Consider the following 15,873-nt stretch of genomic DNA (forward strand, 5'->3'; position numbering starts at 1 on the left):
TTTTCCTCTGTCTGCCTTCTTCTCTCACCGTCCTTGAAGATATTTGTTGTGTTAGGGTCCAGATGGAGTACTTCGAAGATAGCACATGATCTAGCTGAGTTTTACTCACAGACCAATGCCCGTGGAACCCTGCTGGCCCCTGCGGATCCGCAAGGAAAATGTACAGGCGTGGTGTCTGTTTAGCGGCAGAGAGCTAAAGGGGCAAGTGAATGCAGAGCGGCTTTGCTCTTAGATTTCATCACTCATCCCCGGGGACTCCCGAGAGGGATGGCAGACCCACGGGGCCTTTCCACGCATGAAGAATAGAACTCACTGACTCAGCCTGTCGCCACTTCCATCCGTACACTCCGTGCGCCCGTTTGCTGTTGCCATTTCAGTGAACGCCCGTGCTGGCCGTTCAGTGATAGAGATATGGGTGCCATCATAACTCTTTCTTCTCCCAGCCCTTACCATTCTCCATATGACCTAGAGTTCTTTCTTTTCCTGCTTCCACCCTTCTGGTCTCAATGACTGTCAGCCCTTCTTAGGTTAATGCGGTGTAGTTCTAATTGTTTTGTTTTTCCTGTCTAACACACGTCTTGATAAAAAAGAAAGGCATGTTTTTCTTCATGCGCTGCAATGTGATGTCAGTGTAACTTAGTATGTGATTTTCTAAGTTTGAATAAATCTCTGAGCCTCTGTAGATATAAAAGAAAACCCAAATTCTCCTGATTGGGTTGTCGTGAGGACTAAATAGCACCAATATTTCTCTTAGAATCTGGAGCAGAATAAGCACTCAAGCACCTAAAATGCAATGCTAATCTATGCTCCTCTCTTCTACCTAGGCCCCTTTAGCCTCAGCACTTCTAGGTAGAGCCGAGACCTCTTCGGCTTGCTGGGGAGCTGCGGTCTCCCTCAGTCCTCTCCCTGCTCCTATCCAGGTCTGTGTCCAGTGTCAGTCACTCCCTCTGTCCCCTTCCCTCAGTGGCCCATGCCTTACCTATCTCTCCTCCTCACACACACCCTGACACTGTCTGTTTCCTTCCTCATCCAAACACCAGCCGTTTCAGTCTTAGTGACTCTCACCCCTCACGTTGCATGGTCTACCAGTTATTTCAGAAAGTTGCCCCCACGCTCCAGGACTCCAGAGAAACCGCACATTTGCATAGCATTGCCACCTGACTGTGCAACTCCAGGTTTGTTTTCCGTGCTCTGAATGACTGCAGTCAGGATTTTGGCTTGCGCTTCCTTTTTGGACCCAATTTTTGGCACCTTTTCAGCATACTAAACAATCAGAATCCACTTGGGGATATACCTTAGGAAATTCACAATGTCTAACACGTAATAGGCATCTCACTGATGTTTTTAAAATAAACATATGGCAATTAGAACTTCATGTGTCCTTATTAAATATTCATCTTGTATACAAATATAAAAAATTCAAAATTAAGTGTTTTAATCCTGACTCTTAAAGGTTTAAAGTCTAAGACAACCTAAAGTGGTCTCGTGGATGAGTGAGATGCCTTAATAAAGTTGTCTACCTTTTGGTGAAGACCAAGAGACGGCTATGAAATAGTAAGGTGGGCTAGTTTTGTGCTGTGAAGTATCTCTCTGCAGGCAAGTTATTCAAGCTGTGGCAGATGACACAAAAGACCGGGGAACTCATCTGGATCCCAAAGGATGAACAGACTTGAGGAAGGCTTGTGCTGGCTGATGTGTGAGCCACATTTCTAGCTCTGGGTCATCGTCAGTGAGCTCCAGTATCTTTCCTTTTGAAAGACTGAGATGTGTGTTGCCTTCTTAGGCATTCTACGAAGATTGCAGAATTCTGCGAAAGGTCCATTAGAGGCCTCCTAGGCCAGTTCTGTTTAAATGAGCTTTTTCTGCAGCAAGCGCTAGGTCATATCCACATACGGTAGAGGTGTGGGTTCACTGATTGCTGTTGCCTGGTATCTAGATGATGTTGCTGGATGCTCTTTTGTTTTCTAAATACCATCTACAAATGAAAAACGGCTTGCCTGCGGCAGTGGCTGATTTCAGAACCAGATCGTGAAAACTGTGAATCAGAGACTTTGATGTAAGAAAGCAGGATCACAAAGTTAAACAGAGGTTGACGAAAGAGCCCAGGGACGTGTTCTGTGGGCCTTTGGGGGCAAATCTAGAATCATATGAAAACCAGTTCTTATTCAAAAGAAAAAAATATAAGAACGATGGGAAGATTTTCTTTTCTAAAAAATAAAAGAGTGAGCCGGATGGTGGTGGTGCACGCTTTTAATCCCTGGACTCTGAAGGCAGAGGTAGGCAGGTCTCTATAAGTTTGAGGACAGCCTGGTCTGCTGAGTGAGTTCCAGGATAGCCTCCAAAGCTCCAAGAAACCCTGTTTCGAAAACCCAATAACATAAAATAAAATAAAAGTGTCAGTTAATAAATGAGGAAGGAAGCTGGAACTGGAAAAAAATCATTATTTTACAGTCCCAAGTGGATGATGGCAAGGTGGTCAGTGTATCCATTGTGATAAATTGTTTAGAAATAAGACAGAAATAGGACTTTCACATTCAGGCTACGTAGGAATGTTAAAAACAATACATAGGGAGGTGGGAATGTGACCAGCAACCATCTTAACCAAATGATGGACCTTAGGACTAGCCAGGAGATGTCAGCTCCATCCTGTGCCTTCTGTGTGATGAATTGTGAGGTCTGCAGTTATTTCTGCCAATTAGACTTCAGTTCTCAGACAGTGTAGATGCTGGAAAAGCAGGTTAGTGATTCTATGGTACATTGTCAGAAAAGTCAATAATGTAGGATGCCTTATAAGTCAATTATCTTGTGATTTCCATAAAATTCAATATAAAAGAAGAAATCTTAAAATATATTATATCTGCTCCTAGGTTGCCTCTTCTAGAAATGGCTGCATAAACAAGACATGAACAATGCAACCAACAGACATGCGTGCTAATGTGGAAGTGGAGGAAAGCTCCCGGTATCCCACCCCCCAGACAAAGGACTCTAGGCAGCTAGTGACTGCCTAGATGGAGAATTAGCCTCTCCCAGGGAGGAGTCCCCTCCTTGGTTACGCAATGCGAAGTGGTCAGGTTTTAATATATACACAAATAACAAAAATGGACTTAGTAGGTTTATTTATATATTAGTGAATATAACAATAATATAAAACAAAAGAGGCTAACAGTTTGCGGAGAAGCATGGGAGGTGTCAGGGAGTAACATATGAGGGGCTGAAGGGAAGAAAGGAAAAGGGGGGGAAGTGATGTATCTGTATTTTTTTTTTTTGGTTTTTCGAGACAGGGTTTCTCTGTGGCTTTGGAGCCTGTCCTGGAGCTAGCTCTTGTAGACCAGGCTGGTCTCGAACTCACAGAGATCCGCCTGCCTCTGCCTCCCGAGTGCTGGGATTAAAGGCGTGCGCCACCACCGCCCGGCTCGATGTATCTGTATTTTGATTAAAACGTGCTGAAAAGAAACTATATTCCAAAGATAAGGTAGCCAAATGCAACTAAAACCAGTGGAGTAGATCTTAGCTTGCATGAAAAATATTATAGAAAGAAGTCGAGGATAGAATGGCAGAAACTTGAATTGCCAATGGATACTAATTATTAATTCTTTCTAACATGAAGTTTGAAAATGAGATGAAAGCAGGGTTTTTTGATGTGTGCTGATGTTATTGGTATGTCAGATGCACGGTGAATGATTTAGCAGTGAAGAAAATTGTCTGCACCCTCCTTTCAAACAGGACAGACCCCCCCCCCCACCCAAAAGCCAGTATAATAAAGGACACACGCACAAAAGTGTGCGTAACACTGTTGTGACTGCACAGATTGGATTATGTGCTGTATTGGTCTTGCAACCTTTGTTTAGATTTCTTACATAAAAGGAAACAATGAATAGAATCAAAGCATAACAAATGTTTTAGGGGGGACACCGTCTTGTGGGCTCAGCTGTGTTTGGGGCCTCCCTAATGATGCCACAGCTCACCTCATCTGTCCCTCAATTCTGTTTCTGTGTGGGCACAGAGCAGAGCACCCCGGAGTGTAGAGTGCGTGGCGAGCTCCATGCTCTCAGCCCCATTTTCAGGCGCTGTGGAAAGCTCCTGGGAATATCACTAGAGAAGCGTGAAGCAGGGCTGTTTAGCATTTCCAACATCTGTGATGTTGATGTTGCAGGCGTTCAGAAATGGCTGCCTAGAAGAAACAGGTATCAAAGAGGATAATCAGGCTTGAGGCTTTCCTGGAAAGGCAGCAGCACCCGAGTGACATTGTTCAAATCCAGCAAACCCTTGTTGAGCTTAACAGAATTGAACTTGCAAAAGTTAAGTAATGTTAATATTGGCTCCAGTCAAGGCATTGCCTGTTTTTCAGGCCTCGTGACTATTTTCAAGTGTTTCAACTTTGATTGATGCTTCTTACTTTTCTGACTTTCGTGATTAAAGCACTTTAGTAGAAGCCTGCTGCAGTTTTTCCTACACATGGGGGAAAATGTGGGTTTAGTGAGACATCCTCAGAGGGTGACATTTGCCACCACGGTGAGCTGCGATTCTCGTCACTTAATTATGTAAAAAAAAAAATACTGTAAGAGAGCAGTTGAATAATCCCTCAGAGAGTAATTATTGCCCATCTTGGCAAAATGCAAGGCTTTTAATCTGTAAATAAGCAATTCTGTGTGGAGGGGCGGCATGCAGGGTGGTGCTGTGTTGTAAAGGTCTCATGAATCTTTAAAGAGATGGCAGTGGCTGATTCTGCTGATTGGTTACTGTTTCCATTTCAAAGGGTTTGTGATGCTTCCCTTGTGGTTTTAACCCCTCCTGAAATATTTAAGCCTTTGAGAATGATTCCTGTAAAGGGTAAAAGGTGTCTAAGTTAAGTCCATGACAAATCTGAATGCAGAAAAGGCAAGATGAGTTTTTTTTTTCAAAATTTATAAATTTATGAAATCCAAACGAGATCCAATATTGATAGTCAGTGCTTTGGAAACAAATAAAATCAAAGATGCGATGGCTATCTAATGTTACTCACTTATTGGAGATTAATTTTTTTTCCTTTCTTCTTTTCTTTTCTTCTCTTTTTTCCTCTGTTCCTTGGTTTTCTGAGATGCTCTCATGTAGCCCAGGCTAACACTGAACTCAATGTATAGCTGAGGATGACTCTGAACTCCTAATACTCATTCTATCACCCTGTGAGTGGGGTTACAGGTGTGTGCTACACCAGCCACCAGAAGATTAAGTTTATGAATTTTTTTTGGTATTATTGACATATACCAAGCCACAGATATTTCAAGTTTTGACATAAATACATAAACTTTTAAGATGTATAGCATGGCAGCTCATGTTTCCAAAATTATTAACTTACTTAGCTGAGAGTGGTTTCTGCTTATGTCTATAACATCATTGTTCACATGAGAAACTGAGGCATAAAGATTACTTTGAGTTCAAGGTCATTCTGGGCTATATATCAAGCTCCATGTTAGCTGGGATGACATTTTAAGAACTTGTCATAAACAAACAAACAGACTTAGAACTAATTTGCTTCTGGGGATATGTGTATAGATGGATGTGTGTCTTTTAGATATTAAAATTGAACCCCAATGTCTGATTCTTAAGTTAGCTACTTCCTGTCCATCTTCTGTTCTAGTCACATGGATGAGCTTGGAATGCTCAATCCAAGGTCAACCTTTGCATCCCAACATAGGGACCTCCTTTGTCTGCTCAAGAACTTGGTTGTGTAAGGATGCCTCTTTCTGGATAACTGTCATGCTTCTTTCTGTAAGGGCAAGGATGCCTCTTTCAGGATAACTGTCATGCTTCTTTCTGTAAGGGTAAGGATGCCTCTTTTGGGATAACTGTCATGCTTCTTTCTGTAAGGGTAAGGATGCCTCTTTTGGGATAACTGTCATGCTTCTTTCTGTAAGGGTAAGGATGCCTCTTTCGGGATAACTGTCATGTTTCTGTAAGGGTAAGGATGCCTCTTTCTGTATAACTGTCATGGTTCTGTAAGGGTAAGGATGCCTCTTTCTGTATAACTGTCATGGTTCTGTAAGGGTAAGGATGCCTCTTTCTGTATAACTGTCATGGTTCTGTAAGGGTAAGGATGCCTCTTTCTGGATAACTGTCATGGTTCTGTAAGGGTAAGGATGCCTCTTTCGGGATAGCTGTCATGCTTCTGTCCCCTTTGCTGTGTCACTCATCAGCCTCTATCCTGCCTCCACTCTAACTCTTTCCTGTAGCAGGATCTGCTCCAGACAACCTTTGCCCCGTCCCTGCCCCACAGATCTTCCTACTGTCAAGGAACCTATAACCTTCACTGCCAAGTTCCCTAGACAGTGCCCATCTCTGTCTTACCGGTCACCTGGAACGTTGGATGTAGTTTGTCTCCTTCTCTACTTTACATGGCTTTGGGCACACCAGCTCTCCTGAATCTCTCTTTCAGTACTGGCCACTTTTCTCTCACACTCCTTTGTGGGCTTCTCTTCCTGGTCTCCTAAGACTTCGTGGTCCAAGTCTGCCTCAGTCAATGTCACAGTTGATGCTGTCTCTACTCTTAAAGTGGTGGTTCTCAACATGTGGGCCACGATCCCCCCATCGTCGCATATCAGATATTTACATTACGGTTCACAACAGTAGCAAAATTACAGTTATGAAGTAGCAACAAAAATAATTTTATGGCTGGGGGTCACCACAACATGAGGAACTGTATAAAAGGGTCACAGCATTCGAAAGGTTGAGAACCGCTGCTCAAGATTCCAAAACTTTAGGTCTGAAGTCCATGCCTATATCACGTGGACTGTAGACTTACATATTCATTGCTGCTCGGCCAGTGCCAGTGTATCCTTGTTTGCCCACAGTCCTCTCTCACTTGGATTGGTGCAGTAGCCTCCTGTTTCTCTACCGTGTGCTTACCCCAATATCCTTCCATCTGTCTTCAACACAGCAGCTCCTAAAAGACCCTTAGAAGCCATTAAAGTTTGTCTCATCTTTGACCCACACTTCTGGGATTTCCTATATCAGAATAAAAGCTTCCCAATAGGTCTCCCTTGTCTGACCCCTACTTTTCCCTTACCTTTAGTTTTCTCCCTAGCACACACTCTGCTCTAGTGTCTCTAGATATTCCTACCTCAGACCACCTCCCTTCTCTATCCACCCTCTTGGTGAGATTGCTTCTAACCATCCTACTTAAGCTCCACCTGCCCCTGCCTCCTTGCGCTCCAGATCCTTTCTCCAGGACCTATGTGAAAACATAAAAAATACAATTTAATGTAGGGGTTCGTTTCCATGTTTGTGCTTAGGTGTCATCTTGTATTTCAATGTAAGTTTTAAGAGGGTACAAACCATGTTTGTCTGGTCACAGCCAGCTCAAAGCACTGCTGGCTGATCAAAAGCAATAAGGTGGCTAAGGAAGCTAGGTAATGCGTATGGGCTCTGCTGTCCAGAATTTAGAGCTGAAACAGACGTGTAAACAGAAGAGTATTTGGAAAGAGGAAGGAAATTAGAAGGTGGCGGGGGGACAAGAGAGGACAATGGACAATGAATGTGATAATTACACACTGTATACTTGTTGAACATTATTTTGTATGACTCATAGACCCATGAAAAGATAAAACAAGAAGAAAGGCTCAAATTGGTCCTTCCTTGGCACTTTTATCATAGCATATGTGTGACAGAAGACAGGTCACACTCAGAAAAAATATCATTAATGCTATTGTTTTTCTTCCTCAGTTTCTCTGTCTGAAGAATATCCGGACATTTCTGTCAGCCTGCTGTGAGACCTTTGGAATGAGGAAAAGCGAACTTTTTGAAGCGTTTGACCTGTTTGATGTTCGTGACTTTGGAAAGGTACTGATGGTTTGCTTCTTAATTAATTCTGTGAATAAAGTTCTGGGAGCTGATCCAGCATCTCGCATGTGGTAGGCAAATGCTTCACTATTGAGCTACACAGCCCTAGTCCTGGCCTAGCTTTATTTTTTTCCCGCTGGAGAGTATTTACCCCAAATCAAAGTGTCTTAAGTGGTCTGTGTATCTGCATTGTATAGTCAAATGTCACGTGTAGTGGCTTAGCAAATAAGTAAAAGCCGCCTTCCAGAGAACGAGATCAAACAGCAGCAACAACTTTGGAAGGGAGTTCAGAAGTGCTTTGTGACTCAGACCAGGGGCGCCTTTTATCCTCAGGCCATCCTTCCTGCCCTTGCCTGCTCCAAGGGTGAAGTTGTCATCATTCATGTCCCAGGGCCAATGCGCTTTTCCTCTGGCCTTCTCTCTATCTGCAAGGCATCTCACTTTGGGAAGCTTAGAAGGTGAAGTTACTGTTTTCAATGTAAAAACTTTGAACAACTCTTTGGAAAAGATGAAATATGGGTATCACGTGGTGCTAGGACAAACCCAGGACCTCATACATACTAGGATGTCCTCTCTTTCTGAGCTCCAGCACTACTGGAAGATTGTCTGATTGCTTGCATTTCAGTGATGTTTTTTCACTGAAATGGCTTTATTATTTACGTTATTACTTTGGTGAACATTACATCCACTGTGAAAGAAATCACATGTTTGGTCCGGTGAGATTACTCAGCGGGTACCTGTGCTGGCCACCAAGCCCGATGACCTGTGTGATAGCCAGGTTCCACATGGGGGAGAGAAGTGACTCTTGCAAGTTGTATTCTGACCTCCACGTGCATACCACAGCATTTGGGATTCCCCCTATAAATTAATTAAAAATTAAAATCATACTTTTCAAAAATTATCTTTTTTATGAATTGATATGAATTTAAACCCCTTTCCTGTGCATAGCCTGGAGTCAGCTAGCTCCATTGCATTTTGAAAGTAGGCATGTAAGAAGAGAAAGAAAACTAGGCCGAGTCTGGGGGTGGAGTTCTCTGTTAAGCCTGCCTGACATGTGCTAGGCTTTGATTTTGGTCCTTAGTTAACTGCAAGTTAGGGTGGGGAGGCAAAAACTAAGTTCTCCTTTTAAGAATACTTAAGAATGTTTTGCCTGCTCTTATGTCTGTGCACCACAAAATACCTGGTGCTCCCGGAGCCCCTGGAACTGGAGTTCCAGATGGCTGGGAGCTACCATGTGGGTACTAGCAATCCAAAGTGGTCCTCTGCAAGAACGACAAGTGCGCTTAAGTTCTCAGCCATCTCTCCAGGCCCCATCCTTATTCCTTAATCTGGGTACTAGTCTCTTCCCAAACATCTGCCCGAGATTGGCATTTTATTTAACGTCTAGAATGTAATATTTGGTCAAGCACTGGATGGGTTTGCTTGGCAAAGACTTGTCACAGAAATATTAGAATTTTGATGCGAGCACAGAGCAAAGAGGGAAGCTCTTTCATGTGGGGAGGTTGAAGGCTGAGCCTCTTTCTGGCTTAGACCCATAGTCAGTCTGTGAGTGTGAACGGTTCTCAGCCTTGTGGGTCATCAGGTTTCTCGCCAGCATGGGAGAAAATGGAGGCGGTAACATACGGATTGTCTTTATTGCCGACATGCTGCCATTTAACTGACTTGGGGTCCTAAGTATGGATGGGGGTAAAACATGGTAGCATAAGGAACAGGAAGACAGGTCATGAGGAAGCAAAGGGAAGCCTGTTTACAGCTGTGCTGTGCTGCCGTGGAGGGCAGGGTGATCGCGTTGAAGTCCGGGTGGTAGACACTATGCTGCCTTGCTATTCTGTCAGCTCTGAGAGAGGCTCCTGTCTGTGCCCTTCTCCGGCCCTGACCCCAGCCCGCACAATCTCTTCTTAGGAAGTGGAAAATGAAAATGATGTGAGGAAATGAAAGATGAAAAATAAATCTGGCTTTTTCAAGCTCATTAAGGAGCCCTTTCCTCCCCCTCCCCCCATTTAAGTTCACAAGATATTTTGATGAAGATTGGGAAGTTATAGAAATGCCTTTAAAAAGGCATGGGTTTGTTTAAGTAGAGTTACTAATTGTCCATCTGTCCAGTTGACTAGGCCATAGAAGCTTTGGAGTACAGTTGAGATTTCAAGAATGTGAATGCAAAGGCACGAACTCTTTAGTTCTTGGGGATAAACAAATTCTGTTTCTGGTTTCTTAAAATGCTCTAACAGCGGTCAGACTGAAAAAGGATTAAACCTGGGTTGGTGGTTTGGACTTGAACCAGCACTTGCTACTCTACGCTCCTCAGCTTTTGCTGGTGTCTGTGTTGATGGCCTCTCCCTCTCTCTTCAGACTGTGGTTAACATCAACTGGCAGAAAAATATAGTAGTGTTACTGCTATTACGTGCCCCAAGTAAAATGATTAGTGCCATCAGTTACTAAACACTCACAAAGCTGGCTTTTTAAAAATTTTCACGTACATATTAATTTTTAAAGCTCACACAGACTTATGAGGGAGGCACTGGTATTTTCCTCATTATGCTAATGAGGAACTCTGTACCTAAATCCCATACTTAATATGTGACAGAGCAAGGGTTTGAACTCAGATCTGGCTAATTCTCTGCCCCTCTGCCACAATACAAGCATGGCTGCCTGGCTGTTACAGGGCACATGCTCCTTGGGGCTTTGCGTCTACGTGAATGTAGTTCAGGACTGTGCAGTCCCAGGCCTGCCGAGTAACTACTATTCTTCTTGATTACAGATCCTATTTTGGAAGTGACAGGCCTGAGGTGATTCACGCAGTTCTGAAACTTTTAGTATAAAAATATTGAATAAAGTGTTAAGTCATAGATAATTTTTTTTGATACTGGGAATATGGGTGTAAATGGGATTTGGCCAAGGCTAGGGCTATAGACCAGCCGTGGAGTGCCTGGATAGCATAGTGATTCCCTGCTGTAGCAAACCACCTTCCCAGTATAAACAGCCATCATCTACATCAAAGTAGCTATGAGTATTTGAAAGCAGCACCTAAGATGGGCTTTATTGATTGTTGATGTTAACTCCTGGAAGGAGGGGGTGAGGAGGGTCATCAGGCACTCACTCACCCGATAGATAGGACCTTCATGCCTGTACCTCTCAGCCACGTGTAGGTAATTCTGTCCTAATTACACGGGACTTGGGGGACATTCAAGCTCTTTTCAGTAACCCCTCACCTGTACTCGACAGTTAAACTCACTGCTCCCCCAAGTTGATTTGTCCCTGGAGTCTTGTGAGAAGGGATAGGGACGAGTGTGTATTTAGGGTTCCCCTAAGGAAAGAGTTACTGCACTGCTTGGCATGGCCAGCAGGCTCACAATGGAACCCAAGCTCAGTTTGGGAAGAGCAGTGACCCCTCCCCTCCACGGTGGCCAAGGAGCCAGGCAACTGAAGCTAAGCTGTCTGGTGGTAGAATGTCTTGACATGGCTGTCTTTCTCTGTGGGATGTGAGGGTGTGAGCCCTCACTGTCATTGCCATGCCCCTGCCGTGGGTCGGTAACTGTAGCTGAACCTTTGGAGGTGAGGCCTCCAGAGAGGACTCTTCTTGTGTTTGGTATGGAGTGACGTGCCTCCTCGATGACGCAGAGTGGAGAATACACTGCAGTACCTGAAAGAAGCATGCGTGAGAAGCAGACTGTGGCACCTGTTGCATGGCTTTTCTTGTGGGAGCTAAGACATGCAGCCAGAGCCAAGCGGTCAGCCCAGAGAGAACTGCACATCCTAAGGGAGAAATTAAGACAAGGAAACGGCATGCTGATGCTATCTGCTGGGTCAGCCTTTGACTTGTCAAGTAGATTGGATGAAAGAGGAAATGAGATGCAAGTGTTTCTTTGCTGTTTCTTGTGGATGGGGGGTGGACTGAAGAGAAAGAACACAAATTAAATCTGTGTTTCAAAACCTTTCCTGGTATCCAGAGTTTTGGAGCGTGTGGGAAGAATCGGATGATGAGAAAAACGGGGGATGGAGAAGTAATAGAAAACACCTCTTCCCATAGAGGAAGGGGAAGATCTGTGATTCAGCTTGCAGATGGGGCCTCTACAATGACTCGTCCAGGGGACTCTCCTAATCAGGGAATAGTCTGCCTGAACTGTTTGAATTGTTCTAGTATACAGAGTGTGGGAGGTTAAGCAGGAACACTAGAGTGGTGTATTATTTGTGTTTTAATAAATAAAGCATGCCTGACGATCAGAGGGCAAAGCAGCCATTCTAGTCAACCAGGCTAGGGACCCGTGGCACACACCTTTAATTCCAGGACTAGGGAGACAGAGGCAGATGGCTCTCTATGAGTTCAAGGCCACCCTGGGCTACCCAAACTTGATCCAGAAATAGATCCAGCTGGTGGTGGCTCACACCTTTCATCAGAATATCCCTACACTAGGGTGTGGAGACAAGAGTGATATGGTTGGGTGGAGAGAGGAATATAAAGGGGAAGAGAAAAGAACTCTCTGGAGTTTGGAGTAAAGTATCTGAGGATTCATGGAGACAGGATCTGGCCCCTTTGGTCTGAAGATTTGGTAGAGGGGTAAAAGGTCTCTTAAGTGGTTGGCTGCTTTGCTTTTCTGATCTTCAGGTTGAACCCCAATATCTGTCTCTGTATTTTATTATTCATGCTACGGAATACCATTTAAGCAGCAATGAGGACCTCTTCATTTATTCTGGGGTGAGATGTTCTGGTGGTGCAGCCGCTTTGAGGTAACCCATGCTAACATATATGTTGAAGCCTCTTTGAGGTAACCCATGCTAACATATATGTTGAAGCCTCTTTGAGGTAACCCATGCTAACATATATGTTGAAGCCGCTTTGAGGTAACCCTTGCTAATATATATGTTGAGTGCTTCAATTCCTACTCATAAGGAACTTAAAACTCACATTTATTTGGTGGCTTTGGGGGTCTAAAATATAATTATAATGATAATATCTTGTTTTTTTGTACTGCACTTTGAGGTTTTCAGAGTGCTTGTTACCACTGAGGTGTGTGCTTCTCAAAGCACCGTGAAGGCAGCCTGTAAGTGTGATGGGTAACGGAAGGCACACAGAGGGTTCGACACCTGCCTTGGGGTTAGGAACAGGATCTGCACTCTGGCATCCTGGCCTTTCACCTCTCTACTCTTCTCTGCTGTCCTTGATTTGGGTCTCACTGGATGGTCAGGGAAGTGGTTGAACATGAAGGAGAAACCAAAAGGTTTTTAAAAATTAAATAGCGTAAGAGACTCAGCGACTTTGAATCCAGTTTTGGACTGGTTCATCTGCGAGGAAAGGTCAGATTCAGGATGCGGTGTGAGGCACAGTGTCATGGTGGCCGAAGTGAGTAAGTCTAGGCAGATAAGGGCTCATAGGTTCTCACTTATACACAAATAGCTTTCAGCTGTCCCCTCTGCCCTTCATGACATCACGGTGTTCCCTAGTCTCCACCTAACCTCTTCTTTAGTATTGGTTTTGGCAACGTATTTAGAATTATAGGCCTGACGTGGATGTGTTTGCTTTTGGAAATTAAGACTATCCTGGGAAAATGTCAATCAACCCAGATGAATGATAATTTTCTCATGGTGAAGAGCACACATTCGAGTTCCATTGAATGGCCTATAATTATTTTGCCTTTCAGCGGTGCCCTGATTCCTAGTATTGAGTTCTCTATTCAGTGCCCCTGCACTTCAATTTGCTCTGAGTTAACGTCAACACAAATTCTAATTGGATCCAATTACAGCTTGTCTAACCTGTCGACAGAAAGGAGCCTCAGCATAAGACGAATGCTGTTTCTAACTCGGAGTGGCCATGCATTTCATGCGGAACCAGGGCTTGGTAGCCTGGCCTTTTGCAGGAAGCAGCAGAGGCCTGACGCTAACAGGTGGTGGTAGTTTCTTGGGTGCTGAGAAAGCGACAGGGTCCTTGCCTCAGGCAGAGGCCAGCCTGCTCTGGAGAGAAGCATACTTGTTCTTCTAGTACTCTTACATAGCTTTGCTTTGCCTTTGAGTTTATATTTCGAAAAAAATTCATTATTTTCTAACTTTTTCAGAACAATCAATCTGTTTCTGACTTTATGGCAACAACCATAAGTAAAACCTTGTTGGTTTCTTTTCTTAAGGCACAGGTTTTTAAAACAATGTTTCCCACCCGTTGGATTATCTTAGAAATCCCTTATTCCATTCTGCTCAGCCCCTGCGTCAGGGATCTGGACATTTGCCCATTTCATGTCATGTGTTGGCTGTCACTGAGTCCTGTTTGCTGTTTTGATGAACTCAAGCTGTTTGGAAGTGTGTCCTCTCACGTTGTCAGTCAGTCCATCTGTGGTACATGAGCATGTGGGGCTTTCTTTAATGAGGTCATCTTGAGCAGGTTGTAGGACTTGCATTGAGGCTTCCATCCTACGCAGGTGAGTGTTTAATGCCTGGTCCCACTTCCCTTGACCATAGACTTTGTGTCCTCCATTCCAGGCATTGTAGGGCACCTTGCAAATATATTTTGATTGATAATATATTTTTTTTGAGTCAAAGAGAATCACACCAGGCCAATGGTCATTGCAGTAGCCTGTAGGACAGTGTCAACATGTTAAGGTGCAGAACAGTCACATCTAGTCACCGAGGAATCTAGAGCATCAGAGTGGAGGTGTGGCAATGAAAAAGATAAGAACATGGAGAAGATTGAATCCTAGTTTGGTAAGAACAGTGTTTCTAAGGTAGATCTCGGTTTGAGTTCCGTGTTCCTTATTAGGCTGTGGGCTTGAGTGACACCTCTCTGAGCTCCGGGTTCCTGGATATGCAAAGTGAGCGTGCATCAGTGTAATGTTAGGACTCAGGAACCACTAGCTATTACTATATTCATTGCTATGATTAATACTAATGTTATATTTTTTTTATCCACTGGGGATAGAACCTAGGATGTTATACATACTTGACAAGAACATTATTACCTCCCGGTACTATTATACCATATCCTCAGCTGCTGCCATTGCTTCCCCCTCTCCCACCCTCCTCCTTATTTTAAGGTAGGATCTCACTGACTTACCCGGACTGACCTTGAACTAATCACGTAGTCCAGGTTGACCTTGGATTTGCTGTTTTCCCACCTCAGTCTTCCTGGTAGCTGGTATTAAAGACTTGAGGTACAAGGGCTGGCTAACACTATTATTTTGAATAAGCTTGAGATTCATTAGTAAACATCTGGAATCCAATTTTGAATTGAGTGTGGGAACTAATATCATTTGCGGGGTGAGGTTGGGAAATTAATTGTGGTCCTTCAGCAGTATTCTCCCTCTTGTGTGGCCATACATCTCCTTTGGAAAAGCAACCCTTCCCTTTCTCCACTTAGTTCAGATGCTTTGTTCAGCTGGACTGTACTCTGCCTTTGCCGTGTGATGGATCTGGGATGTTGTTGCTACCCTTTATTTTTTTGCTCCCTTAGATTTAGAAGTGTTGCATGTGGGCCTATGAGACTTGGAGGAGCCACAGGCAGCTGGGTTCCACATTGCATTTCAAACAATCCCAGTTTGCAGGGAACAGAGCCTACTGACATCGTGTGCCCAGAGCTGAATGCATGTATCTGTGGATTTTTTTTTCCATGACTCCAACCAATGGGTTCCTTATTTTTTCCCCTTTGGGCCAATTTCTCTTAATTTTCTCAACCAAAGGTGACCGAAATTAAGGAGATTTGTTGCGTTTCACAATTCAAATCATTTTAAGCATGTAGAAATATCTCTTCTCTTGTTGTCCCTATACATCTGTGTCAGTTTTCCGAGCTCTCATTTACTGAAGGGAAAAGATGAGCCAGAGTCCCAGAGCCTCTCTGCTGTCTGGTATGCATGCGGGTATCAGAAGTTTAATGCTGGCTTCATGGTAAATGCTTTCCTTATCATCTTAATTGACTCAAAGAATATCAAGGTCTTCAGGTTTCAATGGGTCACAATCATCAGGAGTCTTTCCCACCTCTGTTTCTGTCTTGTGGGGATCAAGGAAATGAACACAAGAGCCCCTGCAGGTTGCGTGTGGCTGACATCTGGCCTATTTCCAATGAAATGGAAAGGACAGGTT

At 43.9% G+C, this 15,873-nt stretch overlaps 1 protein-coding gene across 1 annotated transcript in view; it reads left to right on the forward strand.

Moving 5' to 3' along the window:
* Vav3 (vav guanine nucleotide exchange factor 3) overlaps positions 1–15,873 on the forward strand; it is a 315,752-nt gene that overhangs the window by 61,567 nt on the left and 238,312 nt on the right. Inside the window, exon 2 of the mRNA XM_038311226.1 lies at positions 7,699–7,815. Within this exon, the coding sequence (XP_038167154.1) occupies positions 7,699–7,815 (117 nt within the window). The remainder of the gene's footprint in view (positions 1–7,698; positions 7,816–15,873) is intronic.

This window comes from Arvicola amphibius, chromosome 14, assembly GCF_903992535.2.
Source record: "Arvicola amphibius chromosome 14, mArvAmp1.2, whole genome shotgun sequence".
NCBI classification, from domain to species: Eukaryota; Metazoa; Chordata; class Mammalia; order Rodentia; family Cricetidae; genus Arvicola; species Arvicola amphibius.